The 15,878-nt window shown below is 40.7% G+C and overlaps 1 protein-coding gene across 1 annotated transcript in view; it reads right to left on the bottom strand.

The window, feature by feature from the left end:
• Positions 1 to 362: 362 nt before the first annotated feature.
• LOC134755061 (dynein axonemal heavy chain 5) overlaps positions 363 to 15,878 on the bottom strand; it is an 82,108-nt gene continuing 66,592 nt past the window's right edge. Inside the window, 20 exon segments of the mRNA XM_063691539.1 lie at positions 363 to 616; positions 741 to 873; positions 1,275 to 1,427; positions 1,895 to 2,051; positions 2,562 to 3,537; positions 3,724 to 3,876; positions 4,300 to 4,468; positions 4,614 to 6,182; positions 6,267 to 6,515; positions 6,739 to 7,533; positions 7,641 to 8,283; positions 8,369 to 8,861; positions 8,937 to 9,923; positions 10,692 to 11,053; positions 11,435 to 11,553; positions 11,832 to 12,128; positions 12,497 to 12,691; positions 13,310 to 13,520; positions 14,429 to 14,584; positions 15,270 to 15,442. Coding sequence (XP_063547609.1) covers positions 363 to 616; positions 741 to 873; positions 1,275 to 1,427; positions 1,895 to 2,051; positions 2,562 to 3,537; positions 3,724 to 3,876; positions 4,300 to 4,468; positions 4,614 to 6,182; positions 6,267 to 6,515; positions 6,739 to 7,533; positions 7,641 to 8,283; positions 8,369 to 8,861; positions 8,937 to 9,923; positions 10,692 to 11,053; positions 11,435 to 11,553; positions 11,832 to 12,128; positions 12,497 to 12,691; positions 13,310 to 13,520; positions 14,429 to 14,584; positions 15,270 to 15,442 — 8,244 coding nt within the window.

The following is a 15,878-nucleotide window of genomic DNA, read 5'->3' as shown; positions in this document are numbered from 1 at the left end:
TGGCGCGGAAATCAAATCACTCCAGAGAAACCTGAGTAAATCAGATCATCGGGTTTTCTTCGTTAGAGTAATGATAGGCCTACAAGCAGAAAAGATCTTTTTCCCTGTGGTCCATTTACTTACTTACTTCCGTTGGCGCTACAACCCTTTGTGGGTTTTGGCCTCCACGATCTTCCGCCAGTAATCCGGATTCTTCTGTATTGGACTTCAGAACGTTTAGGTTTTTACCTTGCAGGGTTGTTGGCCCCACGAAGAACCCATCCTCCTTTACCCGGGCTTGGGACGGAGTACTGGGAGGCGGAGCCTGTGGTCCATTTACTCGATCAAAAGAAAAAAAGAACAGTTCCACAGTAAACCTTTATTCACTTAATATCGCACAGCAGCGCCACTCCCCTCAACGCCCAATGCCTTGGATTACTATCGGTCTCGAAGTCTATAGAACCCACGTATTTAGCATCAGTTCGTTGGGGTTTCCGGTAGATGGGGCACTCGTAAAGCCTAGGGTCCTTGCCCGCTGTGGTGTTGATGGCGAAGATGTAGATAACCGGCATTTGTTCGTACAGGACTTTGGGTTTTGATTCGATGAGCTTACCCGATTTTCTGTCCAAGGATGCGCCTGGAATACAATGCAATTTTGCTCACTATTTTTAAGCAGCAAATTACCCTTGTTCGAGCTGCTGAGTTGAAAAATAATTTGTTATTAAGATAAAGCTATTTGACTTGGGAGGGCAGATTTATACCTTCAAGAAACAGTCCGTAGACGTAAACGCCTTCGGCCGGGCCCTCGTGAACGTCCTCTCGGTTCAGCTTAGTGATGTGGTTCTGTAGGACCACGGAGTCCAGTGCCCACCCTTTGTGACCTCGGGTTACCTCCTGCGGAAGGAGTTTTCGATTATTCCGTTGTGAAATAGAAAAACAGCATTTACGGTTGGGTTCGAGGTCGCACTATAGCTTTTAAGCTATGATTTTGTTTTACCAGTTATCAGATGAAAATTAGAGCTCCTATTTTGTAAGTGGAAATATTTCCAATTGGTAACCGCATTTACGTCTGCGTTCGAGGTCGTACTTAAGCTGTCAAGCTATGATTTTGTTTTACCAGTTATCAGATGAAAATTATAACTATTTTGTAAGCGGAAATATTTCCAATTGGTAAAGGTCGAAAAGTTATGGTTTCTATTTCGTTGCTACGAGTAAATATGGTAACGATGTTAGAAAGCAAGGGTGTCGAAATTCCACGATGACGTGGAGTTGTTCTTATAAAATATGTTCTCAACCTGTCTCATAGCGGTGAGAAACCCCTGAGGGTTGAAGAAACCAGTCATCCAGAAGGCAGTGGGACGGCCGTCACGCAGCCACACGCGGTACTGATGCTCTCGCTCCAATAACTCTGTGTACCAGAAACCTAGCGTTGCTGACTCCCACGATACCTGTAATGAAAAATAAAACTTTTTTTCACCCATTTTAAGTCCCCGGCAAGCTTGGCCTTACACCTTCCCATACACACGTAGTTCCGCTCTCATTTTAAAGCTACGTGTTGGATTGTAATGAAACTTTGCACATACAATGGCATGAGGTATATGTCTGAAATTAATTTATATAGCTCCAGTTTAAAAAACAAACGAAATAGAATAAAAACAAGTTTGGTATGAAAATCTTAAATACGCTGTATTTTTTTAACTATGGTATCTGAAGCTACATAAACTAATTTCAGACATAGACATACCTTATCCTATTGTAAGTACAAAGTTTCAGAGCAATCTTAGTAGCCAAATAGGAAATTTACTGGCCAACACTAAATTAGGCATCGCAATAGATATTGAAAGACTTGTCACTACTTTGACTCATCTATTGACCGTCAACCGCAGACACATTCAGCAAAATTTGATAAAGTTACCTTGAGCCAATTCTGCGGTATCCTCGCATCATACATAGCATCGAGACTCTCGCGCAGCCCCTGACTCATCACTATGGTGCCATCGATGGCTAGCTTCAGGTTACACAGAGTTGACTGCACTGATTTAATCACTCGCTGGATGCGGTCGATCTCTTGTCTGAAAGATATTAAATATCTTAGCTCAACTTATGTAGTGGCAATAAATGACCTTACGCTTTTGCATCAGACGACGTCGCTTGTTGTGATTGTTTCTTAGGTTAGGTGACCTGATTGAATTACCTAACCACACATCAACCCCTGGATCACCAACAAAAAGGAAGAAAGCTCGGTCCTATAGTTAGATTAATTTCACTTGTTTGAGAATGAAGAATGTAAGCTTATCTAGAGATAATTGGGCAAGGGGAGTGACCTGAGATGAAAGTGCAAATTTGCGTTGACATAGATTTGCTGCCAAAAACAGCACCACTTTATAGTTAACCAGTATATACAGAAATACTCATGGACAAATTTAAAGGAATGCAAAAAAAGGTTTAATTACTGGATTACAGCACAAACTTTTTAGTAATTAAACTTTTTTTTGCGTTCCTCTTTTGTCCAATGAGTGTATATAGTTTGATTACATTTGAAAAAATGCAGGCTGACAACACTTTGACTGGCTCAAACTTACCTTAAAAAGATATTCATTGGCAAAAAAGCTCCCATTTTCACTAAAGCTTCTCTAACTTCAAAACTCACGTATTGTTTTGGTAATTTCTCCAACATGTCTTCGGCTAGCCTGTACACGATACTTTCTCTTGTCTCGCCACCTTGGCTGCCACCTTCTTTTGGTTGCACACTCAATATTGTGTCCAGTATATCTTTAGCACTATTGATCTGATACGTAATGTCAGCGTTCCCATGAAGACCGAATACTTCGGGAGTATCAGTCAATGGAAGCTGATTAATATAATCAACATAGCCGGAGAGATTCCTTGTCTGAGGCACTTTGTAACCCTTATAGAATTCAAAACCCGGTCGTAGCAGTACATCACAGAACCACACGTTTGTGAAAGTTGTCAAAAGGCGTTTGTCGAAGTCATCTGTCACACGACCGCCATATTGGACTTCCCCAAGCATGTAACAGATTGTTGGCCATGATATGCCTTTCTTAGGGTCGATATCGTCGAGATGATTTTGTATAAACTGCACGCTGGCTGCGTAATCGGCTTGATTGAACTCGTAGGGAATGTTCCATCCTAGAGGTCCGAACTTGCGTCGTTCTTGCACGATAGTATGTAGGAAAGCTACTGCATACAACAGCGGTGGCCATTGGGATAAAGATGAGTAATCTAACGTATCTTGAGTTATGTTTTGGTAAGTTCTTTTCATGCTAGCTCTGATGCCTTGAGGAGGTTCATTGGTGAATTTAATTGCCATTTGTAGTAGACCTATCGGGAACTCCGTGTGGACTTCAGTTGTGAGCCAAAGCCTAAAAGATTCCTGTACATGTTCAGTTTCTATTAAAGCATCCATAGCTTCTACACAGAACGGAAGGGACAAGTGGATATTTTGTAGGAGTACCCAGCCTCCTTCGTTCATTGAGTCTGATATCATTTTTCTTGCGACGATTTCTTGACCCTGACCCATCGATACAGCTTTTATTTCTGGAGGAGGAGAAGTTTTTATAAGCAAGGTAGGACCGCAATTTTTTTTTATATAATAAGACTGAAAATTCGGTTAACAAAGCAAATGCATGTAAGTAATATACAAAAATTATATGTTAGCGGCTCGTTTGTCCAGATTTGGATGCTTCTTATTCTAGGATATTATAGTTAAGGCAACATTCTTACGAATTTCCTTAGACTTGGCTAGTGATGCGATCTGCGCGGAGGGATCAGAGCCAATAGACAGGATGCAAATGAGAGGTGTACGTGGCTCTGATTCTTCCCAGGTGGCTTCAAGGTTCAAAATGCAGCCCTCGCCGTATTCCGGGCCGAGGGAATCTAGAATACAACGCAAATAATAAACAAAAGTGACCATCCGAAATAATCATATACCACTTTTTAGTTTTACTCAAATCTTCATCATTGAAAGTTGCCGAATGTATTAAGTGAAACTAGAGCAAGGGTTAACATTAGATTCAATTTAATTGATTTAAAAATTGCAATCATGATCATTATATACAGCAATATTACATATAGTAAACAAGGGCTCTTGTAGTATTTTCTCGCGTCCCACGGTTCTAATTTTAGTATTATTTGTTTCATTTATTTCGTTTTGAAACAACACAAATTGAATCCTATGTTTAGCAATATATTGATTCAATTTTACAGCTTTTTTTGTAATGGTTATATTTAGAATAGTGAAATGATCGGCCCGAAAAGTTGATTCCGTTAGAGTTAATTAGTCCATCCTCTACCACTTACCGACAATATACTTCCTGGCCTGCGACAGGGTTCGGTCAGGGCTCCACGAGCGGATAAGCAGCAGTTTACGGAATACGTCGAGGCTGTCGTTGTAACCACTGGGAATCGTTTCTTCTTCTGGCTTCGCCTTTTCATACCAGACGCGCCACTCCTTCTCGTTGGATGTGATCTAAAATTGTAGGCGATAAAATAATAGTTATTAACATCATCATCATCACCAACCTAATATGTCTCACTGCTAGGTGCAGACCTCCTCTCACGGTAAATATGAGAGAGGTCTGTTGCTAAATTTAATATTGTTTCCAGACACATACCTTTTGCAACACGTCAGTAAAAGTCTTCAATTTACTAATCTCCACCAGATTTAGCCACGTTATATCCAGAATCCACTTAAAAGGCTTAGGAGTCACTGCATTCAAATCCAGCGACGCGCCTCCTTTCACAAACGCCGTGAATTCATCGTGAGAAATTAATTGACGATGACAATCGATTTTCATTGCCAGCATCAACGTGAACAGAGCCTTGTGACGTTCATACAAACTTCGCAATGTAAATGCCCACACTTCATGTGTAAGGTATTTCAGTATTATATTAATACGTTCCTCAGTCACATTGGTTTTAGTAGACTTCGTTATTGAATTATCGAATATTGTCAAAAATTGTCTTAACGAGTTCTGGTACATGATGTTTACATTGCTCATTTCTACTATTAAGAAATACAAAATCGATCCCCTTGCTGCAACTGCTCTAAACTCTTCACGAGCTTTTATAATTTTCTTTTCTGTAACTTCTGCGACTTTTAGTTTTTCATTGACTTCTTCTGCTGTCGTTTTAGTTACTTGCAAGACTTGGATCAAGGCTTCGTCATCTACTAATGAGCCTTCAGATGACGTGAGGCGGCAAAGCAAATTGCTTTCCAATTCTTTCATACTGCGCTGATTCTTCATTACGGACTCGAAGAGCGCCACTCTTTCTTCTTCTAAATCTGATTTCTCCATTAAAATCACACGACCTAAAAGTTGATCTTCCAAACCTCGCATAGTAACAGTGAAATCAATTATCGATGTTTTAGCACTTATTTCAGGAGAATATGCGGGATTAGGTAATTTTGTTGTTATATATAGCATAAAGCCAGGCATAACATCGCATTCCTTATCACCGACGATTACTTTCTCTATTGAACCCGATTTAATAAAGTTCTTCTCTAACACGTTGTCAATAACTGGATCTAACTCTACGCTGACATCTTCTATAAGCAATGGTCTTCCAAGCGACAGACTGTCCTCTAGATGAGTTCTGAAATACTTGTGGTTGAGTGAAGAAATTTGTAATTCATTTGTACTTTCTTTGTTTTTTATCCAATTCTTACCCTGACTCTGTGGATCGACTAATAAAGGGTAAGAGCTAGATTTAGTAACAATAAGAGCATTCTGAACTGATAAATCATCGTTTGGTAAGCCTTGGAGCGTCCATTCAGATATTGTAGCATTTTCAACCAGCATATTAGTTATATTTAAGTTATCTGTCAAAGGTATTTGTTTGTTCTTTAATATCCCCATCCAGTTATTTAGCAAATTGTTTCTAAATTCCTGATTGTAAGGGCCGCAGTACGAAAGGAATCCTGTTGCTAGGACGACATCACCTACCAATCTTCCCAACTGTTCTTTGAAATCCTTACTTTGTTGCGTCCATCTGATCTTTTCTCCGCCTAATCCATTAATCAGTGCAGTGGCGGCAGTCATTTTTCGTAAGCAAACGTTAGCAGCGTCCGTCAACTGCTGTTTTTCAGAGACAGCAGATTCATATTGATCTTTGACTTTTCGAAGAGACATTTCACGTTCCTCTAGTTGTCTTTCTGCGGAAGCCAAATCTTCCATTGCAACCTGAAAAATTATAGACAAAATTTATAAAAAGGAAAAATATGACGGCGGATATCAGGATAAAAAGTAAGTTTGTAAATTTATTACTTTTAATCTTGCTTCCTGAAGCAGCAGATTGGCTTTCAAAGGCAATACTTCCTTGTTGACACTATGGAAGAATGCCATAGCCTTTGTCCACGATAGCAACCCGGCGACGTCACCGCAGACCCTCTTGGCCGTGTCCATGTTGTAGTCCTCCATCTCAAAATAGGGTACCAAATGTTCAACCATCTCATTGTTTATAATATCTTTAGGATAATTCTGGAGTTGGAGAAGAAAAGTCGTACTGGCCATCATCTGAAAATTTTGAATATTATATCTAAAATACTTATTTAGTAATTAAATCATACAAAAAGGTAATCCGCCACATGCTTCGTCAAAACACAAACGTAATCCGCACAAGCCTCGTCCTGACCTGGGCGTCTATATAGGTATTATATGCAACTACATTCTTCAAATAGTTTCACAAACAAATCGTACTAAGTACTTCACGTAATAGGGAATAATATTAGCCTTTTACCTTGAGAGACTCTGCCCATGAAGGCTTTGGACATGGTGCAGCCACATCAGGAATGAGCGGGTGTAATCTCCTTTGAAACAATATCAATACGCAATCCATGATCCTCATAATAAGGTGCGGTGGCCTACCCAATTTTCTGACCGTGGCAATATGCGCTGGCTTTATAGTATTAAGAGCAGCTTCAGCTTCTTCTAACGCCGGTTTAGCTGCCTCCAGTTTAATTTCTGCTTTCAATTTTTCTTCAGCTATATAGGCTACGAGAGCTTCTGCCTTTTCTTTTACTATCTGAACCTGATTCTTTACTATTTCGGCTTGCATTGCTCTTTCTGTTACTTCAGTGAGCACACGATCAGCTTTTTCCGAAGCCAATGCTAAATCCTGCTCCATTACTGCCAAATCTTTTTTTAAAACTTCAACGGATATTGATGCTTCACGAAGTTTTTCTAATCCAGTGTCCATGCGTAATGCGCCATCACCTAACTCTTTTTGCTTCATTTGATAAATCGTTTTGTATCCTCCAATAAAATTGAGGTATGATTTAGGAGTAACATGTGACGATCGACGGAATCTTTGGAAATATTCTGCGGACACTTGCGATACGACGTCTTGTATCGTCCCCAATACTGTGACGAGTTCTTTTTTTACTTCTTTTGTACATTCGATTTCAAACTCCGTTAAAAAGTGGTCGGCTACGGAAACAAGGGCATCTTTGGGCCAAGGTTGGAACCAGTCAATGGTGCAGCCAGAGATAAGAGCTGGGAAGCGAAGTGCGCGGTATCTAAAGGCTTCGCTGACCTGAAACCCATTAGCAATTTTGTTATGCCTAATACAATTGCAAGCACGGGAATAAAGGAATAGGTACTTATAAAGAACTCATATATTTAAATTAAATTTTTACTTACCGGTGAAAAACATAATACGACATGCAGGTTTTGGCAAGTCCTGTTTAAAAAATATTCCATTACTAATTCATTGTTGAGAGTTCTCTTTTGATTTTCTCGTTTCATAATCGGCGTGAGTTCCGAAATAATTTCTTGCTGCTCGTCTTTAGTGAACAAATTAGATATAACACCGGATGATAGAATATTGTTCAAATATTCCAGGAATCCTTCTTCCTTTATATCCAAATCTGTAAAGATGAATGTTGTTCCTTTGCCTTGGACACCGCACGATCTATAAAGTAGCTTCAAATCTTCAAGGAAGTTACCAACATTGTACGATCTCGTAAGTGCGATTTGAAAAGACCGGTACCCAGCTATAAAAGTAGATAGCTTCGTCAAGGATTGTTTTCCAGAACCCCCTACTCCAACAAGCATTACATTGCCTCTTGGATGTCGTATCACCCTGGATATCTTCACAAGATGGAACATAGCATCGGGAAAGAACACTAAATCCATGCCCGACCCGCGTACCATTTCATTGAACTGGGACAGGAACATTTCTAATCTTTCTCGGAGCTCACTATACTCAAACACGGGTTCATACACTTTTGGTAACTCCATGTCGGCATCTTCGCCTTCTTCACCAGTCGGTTCCGGTGCGTCCCTAAAAAGCAAAAGCAATTTATAATGATATAAAGTCGCCTTGACACTTTACTTGATGATATAACGTTATTAGAAAACTGATTTACCTCATAAAATCTACAAAGACAGGTTCACTTTCCATCATCTTTTTGTATTCTACTCCTAATATTTCGTCTGATGTATCATACAAAGATTTGTTAAACCAGTCTTTATCAACTTGATGTGTGAATCTGTCGGAGAAAACTCTAGAACACTCATGTTTCCATAGCAGCATTAAACATTTTTCTGATTCAATGACAGTGGGTAAGGTTCCAACCATGCCCTGCCACACCCTAGACAAATCTCGGAGAGAAAATACGTAGTGAAACTTAGCCGGCGTCGGTAGAAGATTCAGTCTTGTTCTCATCCACAACTCCCTGGTCAACGGAATCACTTTTTTAATAAGGTTACGGACTTCTACAGTAAAACCTCGCTTGGCGTTGTAATGACCTTCACCAATAACTTTGAAAATTTTGTCAATCGCATCGTTATTAGGCAAAGGACAGTTGAATATTGCAAACTGGCGTTTCAAACGAGACGGTATGTCGTTCCTACCACCACCTAAAACATAATTTTGATTTAGCAAATCCAACAGATACAGCTGTATCAAGTAGTGAAACAACGAATAAATAGTACCTGGTTGTCCCATAGCACCAAGGAACTGTATGTCAATGACCGTGGTAAAGTCTCCAGGCTTCTCCAAACTGTAGAAACCATTCATGCTCATGGTCTGCCTAACAATTTCATTTGTTATTTGATCACCCCACTCATTGATCTGTGGTAAATTTATATCGTCGATAAACACTAACATCTTCTTACCCCCCGGTGGTCCAAATGTCATACCACTACGTTTTTCAACGTAACTTTCAATAGTCTTTTGGAACTGATAAGGGCTAGTCGCTGAAGAAAAATTGAAAGAGCGACCCATGAACTGCTCTGGATTAGTATTTTTCATGTAAGCTTTCATCATGACAGTCTTTGCAGTGCCTTGTTCTCCGATTAACAACACAGCTTTGCCTTGTTTAGCTATGCAGTGAATGAGGTAGTTTATTCTTACGTTGTCTACTATCGGGACCAGAATACTAGCATAATCTGGTGATGCTGTGTCCGGGTACTGGTAATTCGTCACCAAATCGTCCCAGAGTTCCCACTTGCCAGGATGCTTTACATAAAAGTCGAAAACAATCGAAGGTTTATTATTAGGGTGTTTTGGTAAGTCTAAATTTTCCGCAAAATTCTGTTTTAAGAACGCATCGTATCGTATTCTATCTTTGGTTTCTAGAAGGGAACCAAATCCCCAAACTAATGTGAATACGTATACTTTGTGCAAGTGTTCTGGTGTAAAGAGTATGATCTCTTCAGTTTTCTCTTTTTCCTCTTCGTCGTCAATATCACCGTTAACTGATTTGCTTGCGGAAGGGTCTTCAGTTTCCTCTATCTGCGGAGGAACAAGTCCCTCCAAGAGACTGAGCATTTGTAGTATGATGTTACTTTGAAGTACCCTCATGCTGAAGATCAGATTTTGAGTACACCACGTGTATACATTTGGAAATGTCTGATCGAAAAGCGTGCTAAATATTTCTAATTCTCTCTCTGAGCGAGTCATGAGCCAGGCACGGAGCACTAAAATATACAAGTATTTTTTTCTATTTATTCATCAAAATTAACATGGTCTTCGGAAAAGGTCAGTTTAAAAATTTCCTTGATATAAATACCTATATAAAACGCAAAATACGTAATAAACACTGAATAAACATAAGACTACTGGTTCGCCGTCGGATAGTTTCCAAAAAATACAAAATTTCCACATGAATTAATTTCAGAGACTTGTAAATGTTTTATACTAACTTTTGCCCGTGACTTCGTCTGCGTGGAATCAGTAACAGCAGCTAGTGTAAGTTTAGCGCCTGGATAAAGTGTAATAGCGATCATTTAATTTGAGCATAAGCTTAATTGCTTGACATCAATTATCAGGCAAATCATTAAATCTCTCAACTTCACCCCCCTTTTCACTCTCTTTAGGGATAGATTTCCGACATACAAACTATCTTATGTCCTTCCCCGGGACTCAAACTATCTCTTTGCCAAACTTCAACTAAATCGGTTCAGCGGTTTAAGCGTTGCCTCTTCACGCTTAAACCGCTGAACCGACACATACACACAGACACAGACACACAGACACAGACAGACAGGTTATTAGTATGGATGGGATATAAAAAAAATCATTTCCAAAATGAAAACCATCAGTTCAACCATTTCTTGTGAAATTTTACTTAAATTTCCGAGAAAATTTCCTAGTTTTCGGAAACTTTCCTTCTGTGTAGAAGAACAATAAATTTTAAAAGGTTTTAGTTGAAATTGATTCAACATACAAATGAAATGTCATATTACCTGGATCCCAGTCCAGCCCCGAAGCACTCATATACACCATACCATTCCTCGACACAGTAGCAGGCGATGCATTATCAATATTCTCCGGCTCAAACAGAATCTTAGAAGTCGGTGACATGGTCAAGCGATCACCATTAGCCAATGTCAAGGTTTTATTATCATCCAGCACGGAATTCAGGTTCTCAATCCATATGCTGTCGACAGGACCGTCGAGGACCAGCCAGACGTGCTCGCCTTCTTTCATCTTCAGGGTCTTACGCCATAGGGCTGAGAAGATGCCGTCGGTCCAATCGTTGGTAGCTACGTCGAGTCGGCCGAACATCTGGGCGGCGGTGATGGCTTTAGGGTTCATTCGCATTTCCCTGGAAATTAAAGGAAAATTATACTTTGGCACACCTTTCTCCTTAGGGGAGACAGATATAAAACCTGCCTGCCTGCCGTGTAACATGTACCTAGGTTACACGGCAGGCAGGACACAAAACGTCTACGAGAAAGTGGTACCACTTGTGTTTTAATAAAAAGATGACTTAATAATTGACTGAGTTGATGTAAAATATGTTATTAAGGGGACGACGTGAACAACTATTGTTAAAAGAATAATCCCGGCTAATTCCTGTGACACTTTCTTGCGTCATACTTTACAGACCTGTGGGACTTCTCAGTCTGTGAGCGCGATCATGAGGGTGTGTATGCACGTCATTTTACGATGCTATGACGTATACGCTACGTCATACATTACTGACCTATGCGGGTTCTCAATCTCAGTAAGAGCGTTCATGAGGGTGTGTATGCAGGTCGTCTTGCCGGCACCGGGCGGCCCCAGTGTCATGATGCCGTGACGCACACGCTGTGTCTCGTACAGCTGAAATGAAAAGTCACAAAATGTTATGCATACTTTGATGAATATTTTCTATTTATACGTATAACATTATAATATCCTGTCTACGGATGCAGGCTTTGTCACGACCATTCTTTGTCACTATCGGTCGTTGCTTCTCAAAGCAAGTTTTTTTTAGTTGTCAGTAATGATTGTAGTAGCTTTAGACTCCACTGTACGTTTTGGGCAGGTTTTGGGAGGCCTTTATAAATGTGTCCTTGTTAAACGTGCTTTGTGGTCAGGGCATGTCTGTCAGTACCGACCTGGATAATTTTGAGAATCCACGGCGGATGGCAGATAAGCCTCGTCTCGTCGACCTGTTTTCTAATGGCTTCTTCCAGCTCAGGATAGGTAGTTTTCTCCAGCGCCTGATTAGGGAACAAATCTGCGACCAGTGATATAAAGAGTGGTTCATCCTCGTCGATCAGCTTCGAGAGATTCATGTCCCGAAGCACGCGCATCACGATGGTGCTCTCGTTGTCTTTGGAGTTGACGCGTTTGACTGCCCCGAGGGTGCGGAGGACTGAGAGGATGTTGCGGAGGCCGAAGTCATAGTGGACCTGAAAGCGTTCAATGACGTCACTGCAGCATTCCAACAATGTTGTTATTTGAGGAAAACCGACTCACGACGTTAGATGTAAAACGACAATTGCGCAAGGAAAGACCTAAGCCCTCCTACGTGTATATATACGTACAATACGGCCGGTCAACTCTACTGCCATTAGTGTGAAAGAGTTTTTAAGAGCAAGTTTGGCTTGGCCAGCCACATAAGAGCTAAGTTTGTACTTCTGTGAAACATTTTTCAGCCCAAACAATTAGAATACAGTGACGCCTGACAATACTGACATAACTAAGTAACTACAAACTGATTGCCTGGGAATATAGCTATACGACAAACTGTACGTATTCCATATCTTACAGGGCTTACCTGCTTAGTAAGCTGTTCCTCACATAGCTTGTACAGCGTGTAAAACTTCCTGGCGAGCGTAATGTTTTCCAAGAAGCCACAGGAGGCCAACTTCACTCTGATGATGATCTGTCTATCTGGCACCATCATGGCTACTGTTCGGAACTGGATCTTCAAGTTTTCTGGCAACTCTTTCCTGCCAGCGTAACCGGGATTCTGAAATATTTTACGGATTTATCAAGTAAGTTTCAGCAAATTACTCTATTACTTTGGTTGATATTATTTTGTTAGGGTTCCGTATCCAAAGGGTAAAAACGGGTTACTGAAACTCCACTGTCCGTCTGTCTGTCTGTCCGTTTGTCTGTCCGTTTGTCTGTCCGTCTGTCTGTCTGTCACCAGGCTGTATCTCATGAACCGTGATAGCTAGACAGTGGAAATTTCCACCGATGATGTATTTTTGTTGCCGCTATGACAACAAATACTTAAAAGTACGGAACCCTCCGTGGGCGAGTCCGACTCGCACTTGTCCGGTTTTAAATCTTACGAAACAAAACTACTTATTGCAAACCATGTTCCATTTGCAAATGATTTAAATTTCAAAGACCAAGAAACACTAGTAAATGATAATGTTGAAGTAAATTAAATACTCATATTCGCGACAAAATACAAAAAAAATAAACTAAATGAATCCTAAGGGGGCGTGATCCGCCATGAGCGAAGTCTTACTCAGTTCTTCAGTACCTATGGTAAATTGCTGTTTCTCACTGGTCGGTGGTCGCTGGGCAATTTCTCTAATGCCCCGTTTCCCAAAATTATTCGAGAAAATAACCTCACCATCGTAATGAAGATCCCGAACTCCGGACACATCTCCGAAGTATCCCCATCAGTGAACACGAACGTTTTCTTCTTCTCCTTCTTAGCGGCCAGCACTACAGCTACTTGCTGCGCGGCGACGGACAGTACTGGCAGTTCTATGCGATTGAACTCGTCGAAACAGCCCCAGGAACCAGACTGGGCGAGGCCTTTGTAGATGCGGCCGAGGCCTCTGGCAAAAAAGGACGATAAAGCAAACTGTATGGTACCTAATTTACAACGGCGGGACTTAATCGCGTAAAAAAACACACACGGACACACAAAGTAACATCCCTTGTGCGCAAAACGTTCAAGCTGATAAACAAGATGAAACCAAAGATAAAACTCGCGCGGCTAGATGTTGATGTCAACTTTAGCCAGTCTTCTCCGAGACCACGGGGATAACGCCGTCCTCGTAACGTCGGAGGTAAATTTAAAACTTATTATACGCGATTAAGTCCCACCGTTGTGAATAATAATGAGTAAACTAATATGGAGCCAGACGGCAACTGAAGCGGTATAGAAACTATTGCTGGTGAATATAAGTAGTTGATGTTGTTTGACGATTTTAGGGATCTATAGTAAAAATCTTTCTGTATGCCTAGATTTGGCGCAAGTAGTTTGGGTGACTGACTCCTGCGCTTTAAACTCCCGTTTCCTTACCTGTCCTCGGTTCTCCATACAAACGTAGTTCCGCTCTCATTTTATAACGACTAGCTAGATTGCTCTGAAAATTGTTACTTACAATAGGATAAGGTATATCTATGTCTGTAATTAGTTTATGTAGCTTCAAATACCATAGTTCAAAAAATACAGCGAACTTAAGTTTTTCATACAAAACTTGTTTTTGCTCTATTTCGTTTGTTTTATAAACTTGAGTTATATAAACTAATTACAGACATTGTATGTAACCTCATGTCATGCAAAGTTTCATTACAGTCCAACACGTAGTTTTAAAAGTTTGTATAAGAAGGTGCAATTCGGCCGAGCTTACCCGGGGACTTATCGAAGGAAAACTGGTTAATAATTTTCAAGAAACGTGGACAGTAAACGGTGTTGACTAGACTGTAACCCTGGAGACCACAAGTAAGTTTATAAAACCTGTAATCCATCTGATCGGAGCAGTTGAACACGACGACGTATTTTGCGAGGGTCTTGCCCATGTCCTTAACGGTCTCCGTTTTGCCGGTACCGGCGGGGCCGCAAGGAGCGCCGCCCATGCTCATAGCCAGCGCTTGAGCTAGAGTTATGTAGCATCTGAAACATTTTTTTATGAATGGTATCATCTGGTTTGTTTTGAGGATCATATGTCTGTATGGGACCCATTGTCTTAAAGCAATACAAAAGTCACAAATGATGGTCAAAGTCTGGCACCCGCACTTTACTGACGAAACGCTTCATTCAAAATGTCATTACATCGTAACGTCAGCATGTAACGTCGCTATCGCTTAGAAGAGTTAGAAGCCGTGGAAAACAAGGAAATGGGGTTGACCGGTCGAAATCATTAGCAGATGGCGCCAGCATAGCTTGCCCTGTCAATCCCTAGAATTGTGTCAAATTTTTGTTTTTTTAATGCCCTTTTTTAAGCCAAATGTCATAGAAAAAGGGGCAAGCTATGATGGCGCCATCTCTGCAAACCTTTGACAGTTGCCAACGCCATTGCGATTTTGTCGGTGAAATATTGCGTTTATGTATATTGTTGCCATACAAGTCTTTTGTATGTTATATATAAATTTTGTTGTTTTTCTTGATACCCATCGTGATTGTTTTACCGGATGGTCTCACCGGAAGATCAGCGCTGGAAGTTGCCAGCACCATGCTGAGGTGAGACCATTTCGTGGCACTTTTTCTTTTTTATGTTTCTCTGTTTTGTATAATTTTCTATTTTTGTGTGCTAACGAATAAATTATTTCTAGTCTGTTCTATTCTAAATTAAAAATACCTGTCAGTTAACGGCGTAATGACAAGCCGATCAGTGCAGCCAAGATACTCGTTCTGATAGATAAACGTGACGTCGGTAACTGATACCCAGGTCTTGTCGGCGTCCTCTTTAAAGTAGAAACGGCATTGCTTCAACCATTCGAAGTCACTGGCTGATCTGACGTTGAGTCGGCACTGGAAGATGAAATTAAGTTCATATACTGCCCGCGCGATAAATCCGTGCATTCGGAGGTCGAGGAAGTGGGAGGGTGTGCGCCGCGCCCGTACGTACAAAATGACACCACTCGGTCATGACGCAAAACATTCCTAACATTCCTCATCCGTGCACGGAATTCGCGAGCGGACAGTAGGTACCTAATGCTAAGTTGCTTACTTGTTTTTTCTTACCTAATAAGCATCGGCAACTATTCATGGTCTATATATATACCTAACCTAATTCGATGGGGGAGCATTCCATGAAATATTTCGTAAGGGACTCGTACTTTCGAGAAGTAAAATTAGGAATCTAATTATTAACATTGCAATATCATAACTCGGCTTTAAGATTGACAGTGTTTCTTAGCAGCTAATACGTTTTATTAGGGTAGCTGCCATTGCATTTCGTAAGGGA

This window comes from Cydia strobilella, chromosome Z (assembly GCF_947568885.1).
Source record: "Cydia strobilella chromosome Z, ilCydStro3.1, whole genome shotgun sequence".
In the NCBI taxonomy this organism is placed as follows: domain Eukaryota; kingdom Metazoa; phylum Arthropoda; class Insecta; order Lepidoptera; family Tortricidae; genus Cydia; species Cydia strobilella.
Note: the sequence above shows the minus strand (reverse complement) of the source record. Positions and strands in the feature narration are given on the sequence as shown.